This window comes from Rhipicephalus microplus, chromosome 2 (genome assembly GCF_043290135.1).
Source record: "Rhipicephalus microplus isolate Deutch F79 chromosome 2, USDA_Rmic, whole genome shotgun sequence".
In the NCBI taxonomy this organism is placed as follows: Eukaryota; Metazoa; Arthropoda; class Arachnida; order Ixodida; family Ixodidae; genus Rhipicephalus; species Rhipicephalus microplus.
This window is the reverse complement of record NC_134701.1, coordinates 253,700,883-253,718,844: the sequence shown is the minus strand read 5'-3', so window position 1 is coordinate 253,718,844 and position 17,962 is coordinate 253,700,883. Positions and strand designations below refer to the sequence as shown.

General features: G+C 45.1%; 1 protein-coding gene across 3 annotated transcripts; it reads left to right on the top strand.

Moving 5' to 3' along the window:
• The first annotated feature begins 47 nt into the window (after nucleotides 1-47).
• Nucleotides 48-16,013, top strand: LOC119170090 (putative protein phosphatase 2C T23F11.1). 3 transcript variants are annotated; one of them, XM_075879998.1, is made up of 8 exons: nucleotides 48-66; nucleotides 1,051-1,158; nucleotides 1,834-1,983; nucleotides 2,844-2,909; nucleotides 5,501-5,716; nucleotides 11,831-11,914; nucleotides 12,028-12,173; nucleotides 14,090-16,013. In XM_075879998.1, exons 2-8 carry the CDS (start codon nucleotides 1,056-1,058, stop codon nucleotides 14,477-14,479), a joined length of 1,155 nt encoding a protein of 384 aa, XP_075736113.1. In that variant the 5' UTR covers nucleotides 48-66; nucleotides 1,051-1,055; the 3' UTR covers nucleotides 14,480-16,013. The 3 variants fall into 3 exon arrangements, with proteins under 3 accessions (XP_075736113.1, XP_037277026.1, XP_075736112.1); XM_037421129.2 differs by having other exon boundaries at nucleotides 55-247; XM_075879997.1 differs by lacking the exon at nucleotides 48-66 and adding an exon at nucleotides 620-910.
• Nucleotides 16,014-17,962: the final 1,949 nt, after the last annotated feature.

The following is a 17,962-nucleotide window of genomic DNA, read 5'->3' as shown; positions in this document are numbered from 1 at the left end:
TCGAGTTGTTGAGAGAGCGCCCCTGGAGGTTGTCGTGTCAACTACTAGTGCGTGAACGGCGAGCAGGCAAGTTTACGCGAATGAATCGCTGATTAATTACGGTCCAAAAACACGCGTGCGATTCGGGGGGGACCTAAAATTTCACCCTGCTCCTCGTGGTCTTGTGTCCACGGACAGGATGATTCCAGGCTAAGGGAAAAACTCGCAGCGAGAAGCTAGCAAGTCGAGCAACGCGCCCGAAGAGGAGGTGAGCGCATTGCGATGCGTCCGTGGAGTGTGGCATATTGTTTATGTCGAATTTACGCTTTCCTCAGAGCCGGGAAACGTCTCCTGGTCTTTCTCACGTCGTGTAAATAATCCTAAGCATCGCTTCGTTTCGTAGTAGTTTTTCTTCGAAGGCGAGTCACCGTCCCGCGATCGGTCGTGTGGGCATCCCCAGTTATCGTTCGATGTGCGCAGCGCTCAGCACGCCCATTGAATTTATCGTGCGCTGGTTATCGGTGTGACCGGTATTGCCTCTCTTCTTTTCCCTGCTCACATTTCGAGGTGACAGTTGAGTTTTGTGCGGTAATCGGCGCTATTTCGCCACTCTGAGCGAGCAATAGGCCTAGGTTATTAAAAGACGCAGGGGCGAGCGGATACGGGGGCTCTTCGTGGTGCGTGATAAACAAATGCACGTTTGAGAGCCACTGTGGCCTGCCTCTGTAAACCGGTTAACTTCGGCGTGACGCTTTGGAGCTTGCGTAAGCTGTTGGAAACGCTGTTAGTTGTAGGAGGTTCAAAGAAAACGTTGCCGAGGGAAGACTTCCTTTGATGTCAACCGTAGCGCACCATGAGCACATCAGACCGGATAGGTGTATTAGGATAGTAAATGTTCCTGTCTGGACCCTTGACTGCGCTGATCGGCTATGTAAACAATGTTCCTTCTAGCATTGGCATTCGAGCTTCGCGGTCGTGGCAGTGAAGATCATTTTACTGTGTAATTGCGTCATCGGTGTGTTCATTCTGTGCCGAATGCGCGTGACTCGTAGGCCGCTGTTTTGCTTTCAGGAATAATGGGCCAAACGCTTTCCGAGCCGGTTACGGCAAAGGAGACGTCAAGTTGTATGAACGACCAAGTGAAAGTGGGCGCATCGTGCATGCAAGGATGGCGTATAAGTATCCTTTACTGTTCTTTTGAAGCTGGATCGGTGTGTTGGTTTTCATTTTCCCGCCTGCCGCTCGATCGCTCTGCTGCTAGTGCACTGCTGTCATCTTTTGCTAACGTCGCCGCAGCTCGTGACTCTGTGTCAGCATACCTACTGCCAAGTTGGTTTAGCGTTGCATCATCTAGACACTTGCAGATAATGTCGGGGATGAAATGATCAGAAGCAGGACGTGCTCGTGTCTCAGTTCACATATCTTTTTCACTTTTACGCTTTTCTCCTTTGGCTGATGGCCATGTTCTGAAATTTTGCACAATGTTGGATTGATCGTCTCACTGGGAATGCAATGATCAAGTTAACCAATTACATCCCCAATCTTCCAATTTAGTACCTTTACTGTAAGTGTACACATAAAGAACACATCCAGCTTTATTAATCTGCCCAGCCTTTGCCGGCTATAAACATGTGGTTAACATGGTAACACTGGGTTCGGGTACGTGCCATATTTTGTTAGACCACCATCATCATATTGTCATGCTGTCAGTGCTAGGTGGTAATGAATTTGGCATCCAGTAACCTTACTTTTACACTAAAAGCTCAATTTCCTTTGGCATAGTAGAACAAATGCCGGCTCGCTGGCATTATTTATCTGTTTCTTTGAAAGATTCCTTGACAGATCGTTTACCAGACATGGAAGATGCCCACACTCATCTTCTGAGCCTCTCTGAGGACAAAGATGCTGCATTCTTTGCCGTCTACGATGGCCATGGGGGTGCAAAGGTGGCCCAATATGCTGGGAGCCACGTGCATCGCAAGATCGTCTCTCAGCCATCATATCGTAAGTGCAGTGTGCCTGTATGTTGAAGGCAGAACCCAGCTTCACAGTAGTTGATAGTCCACGATGTAAAGAAGCCTACTTGAGTCTTTAAATATAGACTGTAGTCCACGTAATTTGTAGCACGGGTGCTGTTAGGGCCATTTACTGCATCCCCACACAGCAGACTACTTGAGATTCTGGGTAGTCATTATTGTCAGCACTCTGTAACTGTGCATGCTGTGTGCAGCACAAAAATGCCTGCTGCTTTAGCAGCAATGCCTTGGTCTTGTGCATAGCGATTGATAGACATTTGGTATAGACTGTAAAACACACTTTCAGTGGGAGGTAGGCTACAGAAATGCATGCACTATACATATGTTGTTGTGTATACTGGAAGGTTCTCAGCACCTTGCTTAATTTCACAGCTTAAGGGAAATGCTTGTGCAGGAAAAACGTAAAACTCTTTTACATTGCTAAAATGACTGCATCTTGACCTGTTGTGCTGTTTCTCGTAATCAAGTAACTTGCTCACTAAAATAATTGCTACAAATGTCAATGCTATGTTTATTTAAGTGATGGTTACTGTACAACCCAGTTTATTTTTATTTTTTTGGCAGGAACAGCATCACTGAAAATTAGTCTCTTAAGCTCTGCAATACTGTTTTTAAGGGCTACATATAATTAATCCTTGTTAAAGCAACTATCAGTTTGTATACAGAGTGAACAGCACATCAGAAATATGTTACTGGCATCTCTTGTGATGACACATCACTACAGTAGCTCTCTCTGTCACTTGTCGCATGTCTGTTTTGTCTCCATTCAACAGAGTGCTGTGTGTGCTTCATTTTAATGTATTTTTTTTTTACTTCTCTCTGCTGCAGAAAGAGGAGATGTAGTAGATGCCATAAAGAAAGGTTTTCTGGAGGTTGACTCAGACATGCTTAAAGGTGGGGTTTGTTTGTCACTCTAGTATTTTTGTTGTGCCAAGTTTTGCCAAAGAAGGTGTTATGCAGAGAAATGCTAGATCAATTTTTATTGCTAGGTTAACGGTTGAACCGACATTTGAACATGTTTGTTGCAATAATTTATTAATTTATTTATTCAGAAATACCCTGCTTTGCCAAAAGGTGCATAAGCAGAGGTGTTACAGCTTGGAAAAAAGTAAATCTTCATTATTACAGTACACATTGATTACTAGTCACGTTGGTGCTTTTATCTTTTTATTAAAGTTATTTCAGATGTTATGGGTAAGTTATGTCCAGCAGTTGCGCTAGTTAGTTTCTTAACTCTCCATTGTAGGTCCGATGGAAAAAGAAGCCACTAGCCATGGCAGCTTAGGAGTCGTAGTGCTGTGCTTCTAAGTAAAAGGGCAAGGGTTTCCTTTCCAGTCATGGCATATGCATTATGATGGAGGCAATATGCAAGAGGGCATGTGTACATAGACTTACTGGACGTTTAAAAAAAAATGAAAACAGGTAGTAAGAATGAATCTGGAGTTTCTTGCTACAGCCTACCTCATAATCATGTGGTTTGGTGTGCCAAGCCCCCAAATATTTCTTTTTCTTTTGAAAGCCAGAAGGGCAGCTAACTACGCAAATAGCAGTAGCGGCAGCAAAGTCACCAAAAATTTCTCTGGCATCTAATGTCACTTTTTTTCATTATTTGCTTCATCATGTTTGCTGGCACTGGTGAGCTGCGTATGAAAGTAAATCATTGTTAATGGATTTTCTAAGTATACCACAAAACCTGTGAGCTTAGGGCAAGTACTGCTGTTCTCACACGCTCCCACACCCCAACTGTGGTGCCAGTTGCCTGAAAGAATTACTGACACCACTTTTCAAAGCTGTGTTTACTTCGTTGTATGAATCGCCTGTATACAGAGACGGCTCTGAGCAACTGTAAAGCTTGCCAAATACTGATAAGCTATTTTATTTTGATATTAAAGTAAATTTTCCCATGGCGCACTTCGCGACACTGACACTATCCTGACATCAGGCTGCAATACTAATTCTGGCGACTTCATGCCGTAGTCTAGCTAATTGTGATAACGTCAGGTGCCGAAACCTCCAAAATGGCCACTTGCATTTCATCCAAACATTCGAAATGGCCGCTTGTTTGTAACCGACAACGCGGTGCGGAGCAGTCATAGAAACTTCACGATATCTTGTGGGAGCACGTGATGAGAATCTTATACTCTGTTGTGACGATAGGGTGCAGTAGGAACTGAAACTAGCTGTTATAACCTGCGTTTTCAGGGTGCACTCACGTTTAGTAGCACATTTTCTAGGCCCTTGAGGGCTTGGCCATTTTTTGACGCTAGAAAACAACTAAACATTTTTGTGTGGGTACCCCTTTTAAGTGCCGTGTCACCGTTTTTTCAGATCTTTGTTTCATCATGAAGGCACTCTCAAGTGAAACGTAAATCGATTTAGACTGATAGATCATTTGACAACTTGATCGTTAATTTTCTTATTGTAAGTTCTTTATTAAAAGACGAAATGAAAGTCATAGTGTTGTTATTGAATTTTGCGCTCAATGTTGGTGATACATGATTGTTTTGAAATGAGAGCGCACTGTGCAAAATAAAGCGCAGAAGCCGTTTTGTCAATTGCATTAGCAACGTTGTATCATGCGGTGCCTGTTATATTGGGCAAACTGAAAGATGCCTCAACGACAGATTGCATGAGCATGTGTGCAATGTTCGCAGCGGCAACGATGGTTTCCTCGCCCAGCATGTCACTAGATGTGGCTGTGAAGTACAGTTTGATAACACAGTCGTACTTTACAAACACAAAGATGAGTGCACTAGGCTTATAATTGAGGCAGCATACATAGCGCGTGAACACTTGGCTTGCGTCGGCAAACCATTAATAGCTCTGTCCGATAAGGAGCTAGCATTTTTAGACAGTAGCAGATGCCATAGGAGTTAAGTAATCACTCCAAGGCACAGTAGGCGTTGGTAAGGTGGGGCTGACGTACATAGATCTTTTATCGGTTCTGTAATTTTGGTCCGTGATTTGGTCTCATCGTATGTGCCACGACACTCTGTCATCTGTCAGTATATATTTCATAGTTTTTCGAATAAACTTTCAGTTGGTGGCAAGCGCTTGTCCCTGTCTTTCTGTCCGCGTCTAAGTAGTGTGGTCTCATTTCAAAAACTCTGTGTGGCGTCATAGATTTCAGTGCGAATTTCGCATATTTTGGCTTCATTGGCCGGACAAAATTTTCCAAAGTTTGCTATGTTATGTATATGGCTTCCTTAGGGCACAGTGTAATTCGTTTTTGCCTATGAATAATTATAAAAGGCATCTGGCCAGCATCGTGAAAAGCTGTGGTATCACGGTGAATTTTCGTGGTGAATATCTCTACCTGTACTTTCAGCTTGCGCGGTTTCTGGCTTACCGAGCGAATACAACATTTTTTCAAAACACATGGGAAATGGTTTCCTTTTGTTAGGTCCTTTTCATGCACCCACATGGCTTGCAAAAGCACTGCCCGCTCACGCATGTAGTGACGCCTAGTCTCTGCTGTTTTTCAGACGATGCCATGAAGGATGAACTTGCGGGCACCACAGCTGTTGTAGTGCTCCTGAAAGGTGGTCGCATCTACTGTGGAAATGTGGGTGATTCGCGGGCCATTGCGTCTGTTGGTGGTCACGTGCAGCAGCTCTCCTTTGACCACAAACCGGGCAATGAATTGGAGACACGCCGCATTATCGCAGCTGGCGGATGGGTCGAATTCAACAGAGTCAATGGTCTGTAGTTTCAAGCATCCCTCCTTTGCTTGTCCATTGTTAGACATTTTCTTTACAGCTTCCCTTATTGCAGCGCTTGTGCAACGATGTAATTTTCAAAAAGATCTTCTGCTTTCTTTGTGTTGATGCATTATTGTGTTGCCCCGCCGCGGTGGTCTAGTGCCTAAGGTACTCGGCTGCTGACCCGCAGGGCGCGGGATCAAATCCTGGCTGCAGCGGCTGCATTTCCGATGGAGGCGGAAATGGTGTAGGCCCCTGTGCCCAGATTTGGGTGCACGTTAAAGAACCCCAGGTGGTCAAAATTTCCGGAGCCCTCCACTCCGGCATCTCTCATGATCACATATGGTGGTTTTGGGACGTTAAACCCCACATCAAATCAAAGAATTATCGTGTTGAATAGTGGAAGTGGTCAAAGGGGAAGATGGGATTTCAATTAGACAGACTGCCTAGTCTTTTTTTTTTAGGTCAGCATTTTAAAGAGCACCATTCGTAATGTTGTCTCTGTAAGTTAAGGTCCTTTAGACATTCATTGTCTGAGATGTGTGTCTGTTCAACTATTTTCGACCGTATTACCAAATAACATACCGTATTTTTCGATCTATAAATCGCACCCTTGTATAAGTTGCACCCCTCTCAAAATGGCAGTTTTTCCGGGGAAAAACGCATACAAGTCGCATTGGTGTCTAAGTTGCACCGGTGTACAAGTCGTACATGCTTATTCGGCTCAACGAGTGTCGCGTCGTGAGAAAGCATGGCGAAAATGCATGCTTGAGGCGGCCGCCGCTTTTGCAAGCTTCCAGCTGTTGGCAGACGCGTGGGAACGCCTCCCAACACACATAAAAGCAATACAGTAAACGCTCGTTAATTCGACACCCGTTAATTCGAATTATTCGGACGGCTCTATTGGTCCCGGCCAAAGTGCATGTTAATCTATGGGACCAAACCTTCGTTATTTCGTCGGAATTCGGCTCCGCACCGCTTAATTCAGACAAATGCTGACGGCTGCTGCTACACAAAAGTGTGATAAAGCAGCGCTGGCACCACTGGAGTGAAACCGAAACCTGAGTGGCATCGCCATCATCATCAACTAGTGGGGGCGATCGCAGCGTCACCGAAGGTCGGCGTCTTCTTTCTTCACCACTCAGCGCCTCCGACGCCATTTTCCCTTGTGTTGTCGTGTCGGAACCATCTCTTCTTGCGGACTTCTCTTTTTCTTCCATTGTGACCGTATTTGCATGCCACCAAGATCGTGCCCTGCAGTGATGGCAACGCCGAAAAAGCGGCAGAACTACGACGCGAAGAACTTGGCGACTAAAGTGGAAATTTTGGAAGCACTGAAGAACGGCAAATCGCGACAGCAGGTTATGACCAAGTACAAAGTGAAGCGGAGCACGTTGGGAACGTATGTGAAAAATGAACAACAGATTCAACAAGCCTTCGAAAGCGAGAAGTTTCATGCCTCTAGAAAGCGGTTGCGAACCGCAGCTCATCCCCAGCTCGAAGAAGCTTTGCTCCGGTGGATTACTGACTGTCGCAACGCGCATCTGCCTTTGAGCGGACCTCTCATCATGGCGCAAGGTGAGAAGTACGCTGCAATGATGAACATTGAATCGTTCAAAGAGTCAGAAGGGTGGTTTGCGAGGTTTTGAGAGAGACACGAACTTGTCTTCAGGAGTGTGTGCGGCGAAAAGGCCAGTGTTGACGAAAGCGTGACCACCGAGTGGAGAAATGTGAAGCTGCTGGAGCACATCGCCGCATATGAACCGCGTGACGTGTTCAATGCAGATGAAACTGCTCTATTTTTCAGAGCTCTGCCCGACAAGATGGTGACTTTCAAAGGGGACGCGTGCATTAGTGGCAAGAAGTGCAAGCAAAGGATAACTGTGCTTCTTGCCGCCAATATGACAGGCACGGAGCGCTTGCCACTACTTGTCGTCGGGAATGCGCTTAAGCCACGTTGTTTTAAGAACGTCAAAAGCCTTCCTGTCGAGTACACAGCGAACAGGAAGGCATGGATGGCATCGGACATTTTTTGCGGCTGGCTGCAGCAGTTGGACCGGCACTTCACGTCGAAGGACCGCAAGATAATTATGGTTGTTGACAACTGCAGTGCCCATAACTGTACAGTCGAACTGAAGAGCATCAAAGTAGTTTTTTTGCCGCCCAACACTACGTCTGCTCTTCAGCCGATGGACCAGAGTATCATTCACTACGTGAAGTCGAAGTACCGCAAGCACATGCTAGAGCGAATGATCCTATGCTCAGAAGCTGGAAAGTTGTATCAAGTGGACTTACTCGGCGCAGTGCACATCATCGCCCACGTGTGGAAAAACACTCCGCCGCAAGTCATCGCCAACTGTTTTCGGCACAGCGGTTTTGTGAGGCCCGAGCATGCAGCAGTAGCTGACGATGGCATCGAGGAGGTGTCAGCCGAGTCCACCGACGATGACTGCCCGACTTTCGATGCTGTCTTTCCCACAGATGTGACCTTTCAGGACTACATCGCGATTGATCATGGTGTCGCCACGAGTGGTCGCCTGACCGATCAAGAGATTATTAATGATGTCACGGGCGCCCATGAAGACCACGATTCCGACGAAGAATCATGCGAGGAGATACAGCAGCGACCTCATCGCACCTCACGGGAAGTCTCGGAGGCGCTGTTAATATTAGAGGACGCTTGCCTGAACACTCCCGACAGCTTGCGTGCTGTTGGCCATTTGGAACAGTTAAGAAAAATTGTGATGTCAGCCAGAATCTGCGCGAAAACGCAGACGACAATTACAAAATACTTCAACAAATAAAGGTATGCTTCTGCAGCTTGATTTTAAATGTTGTTTTCCCTGTTCATTCGTTAATTCGGCATTCGGTTAATTCGGACAGTTATTCCGGTCCCGCGAAATCCGAATTAACGAGTTTTTACTGTATTTCCAGTCAGAAGTATTCTTACTATTCCGATAAATCAACACCATCGAAGTTGTCTTCCTCAGAGTCGCTCACAAACAGTGCAGCTATATCGGGTTGTAGCTGTGCTGGCCCGTTACTGTCGTCCTCCAACTCGCCCGAATCGGACTCAATATCGGCCACGCAGGAAATCAACCCGGCCTTCCGAAAGCCCGCCACAAATAGAATGCCAGGCTTCACTCACCCATTTCGCCACTTTGCCAAACTCAGCGCATCTCATGCAACCCCCGTTTTAGTGAAGTTATGCCCTCCCTCTCACATTCATGACTCTCACAAGCGTCGCAGAACGGCCTTGAAGCTGCGGTTGACAGATATGTCAAGCGGCTGAAGCAACTTGGTCATGCCGCCGGGAACGATTACAGGCGTACAATGCTTCCAACTGATCTTTTTTTGTTTACGGCGTCATTGATATGAGCCCACATACTGTCCATCAGCAGCATTCCTGGCTGCACGTGAAAGAATCCGTCGAGTCGACGTGAAAAACGGCGGTCAAGCCACACACCCATCGTTTCCTCGTTCATCCAACCCTTCGCATTCGCCTGAACCACCACTGTAGGAGGGAAAATATCCTTCTGCAAGGTTTTCCGCTTAAATATAAGCATGGGAGGCAACTTGCTGCCGTCTGCGCAGCAGGCAAGCACAACAGTGAAGTGAGACTTTTCTACTCGGCTGCATTTCCGATGGAGGTGAAAATTCTGTAGGCCCGTGTGCTCAGATTTGGGCGCACGTTAAAGAGCCCCAGATGGTCGAAATTTCCGGAGTCCTCCACTACGGCTTCTCGCATAATCATATGCCCTCTCTCATAATCATATGGTGGTTTTGGGGCGTTAAACCCCACATATCAATCAATGAAGTGAAACTTTTGGTGCCCAGTTGTCCTCACCGTCACAGTTTTCTGGCCTTTCTCGGCGACGTTTCTTTCGAGCGGGATGTCGAATGTCAACAGCACTTTATTTATCTTGACGATGTGGCTCGCACTCACGCTCTTCTTCGCAATTTCCTCCCTCACGGATGAGCTGAAGTGTTCCAGCTGCGCTTGAAAATCGTCAGGTAGCTTCTGGCTCACTGCAGTCCGGGCTCGCATGACAAGCTGATTCCGCCGCATAAAGTGGAAACACTACGGCGGACCACCACTGAACCCCTCAGTGTTAGTCTCCGCTACCTGAGCTTTCGCCTTCAGGCGCAGCTGCGCTGTAGACAGGCCTCTTCCTTCGGCTCGCTGTTGTGACGCCCACGTTCGCAGACTACGCTCAAAGTCCGGCCAGCATGCCTTCTCGCAGTGATTGGCCTTCTTTGTTAACTTCATTGTCCGGTGGACGCTGTGAGCCTTGCGCCAGTCTCCGATTACTTTTTCGGCAACATCGAATTCTCTCCCTGCAGCACGATTTCCATGTTCTTCTGCAATTTCAACTGCAAGCAGCTTGAACTTCGCATCCAGACTTCGCCGACTTTGCTTTTCATGTGGCGGCATGGTTAGCAAGGATGCTGCGACAACGCCGCTACGCCTACGCTACGATGCACAATATCAGCAACCGTGGCTGCTATGGCGGGCGGGCGGAAGTGGCAGCAGACGAAGCGGCTCTTGTCTGAAATGCAAAGTTGCCTTCCATTATTCATAATTTTAAATACCTCCACTTTCTTCACCCCTCGATTATTATTTATTTTCTGTGCAAAACGATATGAGCATTATTATTTCTAGGGAGTTAATTTACAACTCTTTTTCTTTTCTTCTGAAATGTAGTTTTCGTGCATGGCAAAAGGGGGCGCATGGCGAACCACCCGATGCAGAAAGCGTGGCAGTAATATCCTGGCCGCGAAATCCGCGGCATCTGATTCGATTTTGATTGTTTATAAGTCGCATCGTTGTATAAGTCGCACCAACAAAAAAAACGCGATTTATACACTAAAAAATACGGTAGGTCTTTTGATGAGATTGCTAGAAAAATTTTGAATGTATTCGAAAGTGTACATAAGCATTTGCTTGATGCCAATGCCAAAAGACACGCAGTTTCCCAGTGTATTGTGTCAGTGTGATAAGCACATCTACGTAGTAGTATGAAAATGCTGATAATGAATAAGTTCATTCATTTCCATGTCCGAATCTCCCAGTTTTTCACTTTTTGAATGCCCAGTGAACCTGTAAAATCTCTTGTAGTTGCTTCAGGCATAATTCCATGTGCCTAAAATGTGTATCAATGTAAAAATTGCTAATGAAATTGATGATACTCGTAAACACATACGAAACAAAATCACGATTTGTCAGCCTTAAGATTAACGGCTCCCTTGGCTTGCTGCTGCATTGATATGTTGACATGAATAGGTTGTTTTGTCATTTTGACGGTGATCTTATGCAACAGATTGAGCTTTTGAAGTGGCATAATTTGTTTCTTTTTTTTGGTTAATATAGTGTAGATTGTGTTGTAAGAATGCCTGTCTATACTCTGCGACAACCTTTTTTAACAGCACTGTGAAAGCTACAGAAACTAAGTGAATGCCTGCTACTGTCAAAAAATAATAGTACTCCTGTTTACTGACAATTTCTCATTTCGCTTTGCTGAAATAAATGCTGCTTTATCACTTATGAGACTCAGACAGTTGCAGAATGTCATAGGTAAAATACAGTTGTTGTTCACTTTGCAAGATTGCCTTCCTTTTCTTTGCATTTCTTAGCAAGCACCACCTTTACAGCACACACAGTTTCCAAAGTAAACGTGGCATTTATGACATAGTGGGGCAGCGTACTGCCACAAACGTGCTTTTTGATTCTCTATTGAAAAATTTACTCGTAACTATGGAAATGTTTCTCTCGTTTACATTTTCGTATATCTCATTTTCAAAAAGTGTTAACAATGCAAGCAAGCTAAACTAAAATGAACCGCAATCTGCTTCACCACTTGAGGAGCAACACTAATGTACGAAAGCTCCACCACCATAGGTTTCGCTCCAATGTCAAGATAAGTTGTCGCCGAATACAGCAACCTTAGAATATGGGCCTGTGTAACTGGAGAGTGTTGCGAAAATGCTAACATTTGAACACTTGGCAACCAAAAGTAACACAGAGGATCGGGGAAAAATGCAGGAGATGATAATGGAGGTCGTGTTGGCGTAATGGTATCTATACATTTATATGCATTTTTTTTTACCATTTAGGCAACTTGGCACTGTCAAGAGCCCTCGGAGATTTCGTCTTCAAGAAGAATGAAAAGAAATCTCCCGAAGAGCAAATAGTCACTGGTGAGAGCTTTCATGTACCCTAAATGTTTTTAGAAAAGCCGTCTGGTGCAACTTGTGAGACAGCACGTTCTCAGTGTTCTTAGTGCCATATTAACATGATTTTGTACTTTCAGCTTACCCAGATGTGATTGTGAAGGACCTTACACCCGACCATGAGTTCATACTGCTGGCTTGTGATGGGATCTGGGATGTACTTTCCAATGAAGAGGTGGTCGAGTTTGTACGTGCCCGGGTAGCGGCCAAAATGGAACCAGAACAGGTGTGGTATTAGTATATCATTCGCACACTGTTAGCACAAGCTTCTCCTGCCTGCACTCGGGCATTCGTTTCGATGCTATATTGTCTGATAAACTGCTAGGCATTTTGAAGACAGGTCCACTGCAACTCCTTATATAAAGAACAGAGATGTTAAGATAATTTTTTCAATGTTTCATAACTTGCAACCTTCTGTAGTTAAGCTGTGGGCTATCATAACAGGAAGTCTTCTATGCGCACAAGTTTTTGATCAAGTTATACTGTGCCTCTAATGGCTCTTTGTTTGCACTTGTAATCACATGATAAGAAAATTTGTTTACTTATTGAGCTTCGTGATGGGTCATTTTGAGCAACAGATTCGATTTCAAAAGTGGGCTAGTGCACGAAGGGGAGGCGGGAAGTTCGGTGGGCAGAGGCGTTAAATTTGCGAGGATAACTAAGTTCACGACCAGGTTGAGTGGCAAAACATGGAAGAGGCCTCTTAGGGGTGAAGCTCCTTAGAAGGGGTCGAGCCATGTCCCCTGTCCGTCGGTGTTACATACTATAGATAGCCATATGGATATATACATGGATATTCATATCCACTGTGAAAACCGAAATATAGGTCCCCCCCCCCTGAACTTTGAATCTCCGAAAAAGAAAATTTTAAAAATCACAAAGTATTGCGGCGCACTCTTATCTTGGTAAATACGCGACACAATCGGCTGCACTATGGTGACATTTCTTTATATTTAGGCACTAATCTTATGTAGTAAAATGCCAGAAGGCCACAAAGTGCTGTCACTCGGACTCGTCCAAACTTGAGTCTGACGACCTCTGTTTTTCACTAGTGCATCTGTTTTCACTGTTTTTCGCAGAGTGCATCGTTCTTCGTTCCATCCAATGCGTTACTGATGCAGAATTTGCAGAAAGACAGAAGTACGGCGCCTCAGTGCGAAGCCCTTGCGTTTCATAAATTGGCGCACCCATGATGGCGATGCTTTGAATTGCACCCTGGTCAGCCCAGAGTCTCGCGCTATCTCTAGAGCTTTCACGCGGATGCACTCCGCTGCTACGGGTAGCGACCTTGCACGCAGCTCCCAGACAAATTCGGCGAGTAGGGTTTCCAGTTCGGGGCACACTGCAGTCCGTCCATGAAACAATGGTTTTTTTTTTGGCTGCTGCGAGATGTGATGCGCTGCTTTTTGCTCTTCCAGTATCGGGCGCTTTTTTCCGGTCCACCGATTTCTCTTTGTGCCGCCAGGTTGCCTTGCGTTTTGGTATACTCGGTGACTTTTTTCATAAAGCCTATCGTAAACTGCTGTCAACTACCACTCATTTCAGAAGGAAATAAAAAAAAGAAAACAGCGACTGACAGTGGATAACCGAGCTGAAATTGTGTTGCTAGAAAACTGTAGGCCTTGCCCAACGGCCCTGCTGCTGATGCTCACAGTAGCGATGGAAGCTTTCGACTTCAGCTGCCCATTGTTTAAAAACTTCCACATTTTTTTATGTCAATGACTGATATATAAGACGAGGGCAGACTTTTCATTGCATTTTTTAAAATTATACCTATATTCGGTCTTTACAGTATGTGGATATCACTATTGATATGGACATCTCAACACTAGATGCGCATTGTGGTTTATGAACTTTGTATATACTGTACACATGTGTTGTCGAGTGGGCAATGTACGGAGGTTCATGGTCCTCCGGAGCTTTGCCCACTCATCATCATTCACTTCGTGGATATGCTGAGATTTTTACCCTGTGGTGGCCATGGTCAGGCTAATGATGACAATGATTATGTTGAGGGATTGCACATTATGTACAGCAAAAAGCTTTTTTTGGTGGAAAAGTAGACAGTTGTCTCATTTTTGTACCATATCTATGGAACGAATGGGCTTACGTGTAATTGGTTTCTCATTTGCTATGTGCCAGATCTGTGAAGAGCTGATGACTCGCTGCCTGGCACCCGACTGCCAGATGGGGGGCCTAGGTTGCGACAACATGACCGTCGTGCTGGTCTGTCTGCTAAACGGGGCACCGTACGAGGAGTTGGCACGTCGTTGCGCTCGGCCCCCGCTACCATGCCCACCTTCACCGCCCGCGAGCCCTCGGGAAGGTTACCACTTTGACCACGAGGTGACCGCATCAGTGGGCAGCGAGCTGCAGATCGACGCACACAGGCAGGGAGACACGGCCGAGGAGAACAAGCTGCCGCAAGAGCAGCAGATGACAGAGGAGCAGACGACGTCCCCGACGCCTCCCACTCCTCCAACGTCTACGTCGCCTCTGAGAGAGAGTGGTGGCGAAATGGCGGTGGCATGATGTGTATTGGTGCCCGCAATGGAACACTTAGGAAAGCTATCCTCGCACTTGTCTCTTTCGAATACATTTTTTTTTCCACTTTCTTCCTAATTCTCGGGCTCTCACGAAAGAGAGGGGCAAAGTTTGTGCCGTGTCGATGCATCGTGGTACCAGTTGTGTACCGAGTGTACAAAAGTCTGCTCACTCTGGGTATGTGACCTGTGGCCACCGGTGACTCGCTGTCCTGTAACTGCCTAGTGGGAATTATGCTGTCACGGTCACTTCAGTGCAGCAGTTCTTCGGGAGAAGTTAGCAGGTGCAGTACGACATAATTGCACGAAATTGACCCCTCTTTGTCAGAGCCATTAACTTTATTTTTTTACTTTTGTGCAGAGTAAGGACTTAAGGACATTACTGCAGGCTTAGCAATCTGTGCAATGCAAGTTTGTCACATTCATGTTGCATTCATGCCTTTATTATTTTTTTTTAAGAGCCATCACTGGCAAGCCATAGCAGCCAAAACCGAAATTGACCCTTCTGTACATTCACTCGTTCTGATGTGACTGTCCTCATGCTGGATAGTCCAGGGATTCCCAGGCGTAAAGATTTAGCAGCACAGATTTGTCATGAGGAACACAGAAGAAAACAGGCCTCATTTTGGGCAGTGTTTCTAATTGGCAGTGCATTGTTTTTTGTTTTTTTGTTTTTGTTTGTTTGAACGCCACTCGCTAGCGCTATTTAGGCGTGCCAGTTTATGCACCACTGTTACATGTGCGTTCCTGGCTGCTGTGGAATGCAGTGCCCCCACTTTTTTTTTTTTTTTTTTGAGAAGCTCAGGAGCATGAGAAAGGTAGAAGTGCGATTAAATTTGGGCCTTGAGCTGCTGCCTGCTGCCAGCAACTTTCCATTGTTGTTTGTTATTGTTGTTCAGTAGCAGGCATTGTGTGTTGGGAGAACCGACTCTAATAGGCTTGAACGTTTTTTATTTTTGCTGTCGTGTTTGTGTAATGTAGATATAAAAAGAAAGTACATCAGCTCTGTACGAGCATGCCTGTTGTTCTGTTACCTGGATGCAGAAGAAAAAGTATACATAACTGTATATAAGCACATGTTTTATATGAGCGAGCAACAGTGTTACTCAAAATCCAGTCAACTGTAAATATTCTGAGATTCCCCGAATCAGTTATACATCTTTACACTTCTGTTTTGTGTGATTGTGAGAGCACTCACAGATGGAATCAATCACCCATTTTTACACAGGATAAAAAAAAGAGCTGTGCACAAAATTACAGTGACATGTGTTTTGGGTGATTCAGTACCTCTGTTCAAAAGTTATTGTAGTTTATATTACAGCAGCCCCCTCCATTATTTTATTTCTTTTCTGATGTTAGATGTTACTTGCAATGCCTAGACAGTCATTGAGGGGGTGCTGTCTTTCTTCAAGGTGCTTACATTTTATTTACTGAAACAAAAACCTCTCACTTTCTTTATGCAGTTTGTCTTTTATGAGTCTTATTGAATAGGCATACTAATAAAAGTGTGACTGAATGGTGCACGTCTTGTTCATTTTTCTGGCCATTGTGCCTCGGAACATGACGTTCTGGTATTCGAGCTGCGTTCTTTTTTCTTTCTTTTTTCATTTGGTTGGAAGAATGACATGTGGATTTTGTATAATTGGCCAGTTAGGTGCACATACTTTATACCCTACTTAATTTTGTCAGCTCTTTGGTTATTGCCGCTGCACACTGTCATTGTGCTGTGCTGCCAAGCAATGTTACCGTGGTGAAGGACTACAGATAAAAAGAATACCAACAATAATTTAATGTAGAGAGCATGCTCCTCTGGCGTCTGCAAACTACACCTCTCTCGCCTGAACCCACGTCTGCGCTAAAGCCGCACAAACCAGTTGCATCCAAGACGCAAGAAGAGTGGAATCTCTGCAGCTGACTTTTGGGCCACTCCTTAACAACCTAGCCAAAAGAAATACATTTTTGTTCTCGTCTCATGAGAGCATGCTTACGGAGCTTGTGCAATCTCTTTCATGTTGCACATTGTTCAATATCCAAAAATTAACGTTAGACTTCATGAGAGCTAAACAAGGAGGCCATCACACAAAGTGCTATCCTATTTGCTACCGAAACGCCACCGTAAGGAGAATGGAAGTTAAATTATTGTGAGCATTAGAAGATGCACGGCAGGCACTGCAACCGACCAGTGAGAGGCCTCTCACCTCGAAATGCCCAGAAAAATGTATGTACAAGCTTTGGAGCTCCCATGAAATTTATTTGCAGATTATTGCAGGCCCATGCAGGTGAAGTAAAATTGTAGAACAAGCAGAGGAAAGTAACAAAGAAACACTCTTCATTTAGAAATTCGCATAAAATATTCAGTTTGTCTACAAAGTCAGTACTCTTTAGCGATGATAATTGAAGGGCATTTTATTAATCTAGTATGGGGGAAAATTCTCAATATTAAACAGTTGCAGCAACTTAAAAAAGAATGGCTAAGTTTGGACTGCGTTGCAAGCCTTGAAAAACATTGCAACTGAACGATTCTGATCGGGCAGCTCCTAGGCTTTAGCTAGGTGATGGTATGTTGTTTCCATGTTGGTTCTTACCAGGGAGAGCTTACAGCTAAACCACTCATAGACTAAACACAGATGTCCAACTCCAGAGACGAACTCTCGCTAAAACCACGCATTTGCACCTCGTACTGTCACAAATGCGACATAGATGTCTCCAGCCAGAGGCAAACTGTCGTTGAAACCAAGCGTTTGTACATCTCGTAGATCTGCGTGCACGTTTTCGTTGGCATAGGCCTTCACTTGCTTCGAGGTTTCTCAGCCACTGTTGCCTTCACCATACCCTAGCGTTAGGCAAACTGTTGTCTTCCTCTTTAGTGGACCTTCGGGGGATTTACACCATTTTTGTAGCATGTACCTGTTTACAATAATGATAGTTTCACGAAGCTGCCGTTGCATTTCCCTAGTGCTGGGCAAACTGTTGCCTCCTCCTCCTTTAGTGGGTCAGTGGTGAGAAATGAGACTTATTAAACTTAATATCCGTGGGGCATACCCGTTCATAAATCAGGATATGGCACACATTTTACAGCAGCTTAAAAAGGCTTTGCTCTTAAAATCCCATGAAATCCCATGCATTTTCACACAGAGGATACAACCAAAGTACTTCGCTTGTCTCCATACAGAGTTTTCAGTGAAGCTTTAGGTCAGTATTTCAGAGTTCGATATATCTTCGTTTCAGTTGCTTTTAGGGTCGAAGCTCCTCTTAATCTAATCTTGTCACGCGTAACAGCCCAGGCGGGCAGAGACAGACGAATGGACAGACAGATGCTTCGCCCCACTCATCATAATTCACTCAGTGGATATGCTGTATTTTTTTTTTATGGAACCACTTTGGTTTCAGCAATTGGAAGATGAGTGTGTCAAGTCACAACATAGGAAGTGGTCACATCAGAGCACGACAAATTATAATATAATGGTATTAC

Excerpts from the sequence above, each read along its gene's own strand:
- LOC119170090 (XM_075879998.1), top strand. The coding sequence starts at position 1,056 with ATGGGCCAAACGCTTTCCGAGCCGGTTACGGCAAAGGAGACGTCAAGT. Across the intron at positions 1,984-2,843 it reads CGTCTCTCAGCCATCATATC|AAAGAGGAGATGTAGTAGAT; the intron begins GTAAGTGCAGTG and ends TCTCTGCTGCAG. Across the intron at positions 2,910-5,500 it reads TGACTCAGACATGCTTAAAG|ACGATGCCATGAAGGATGAA; the intron begins GTGGGGTTTGTT and ends GCTGTTTTTCAG.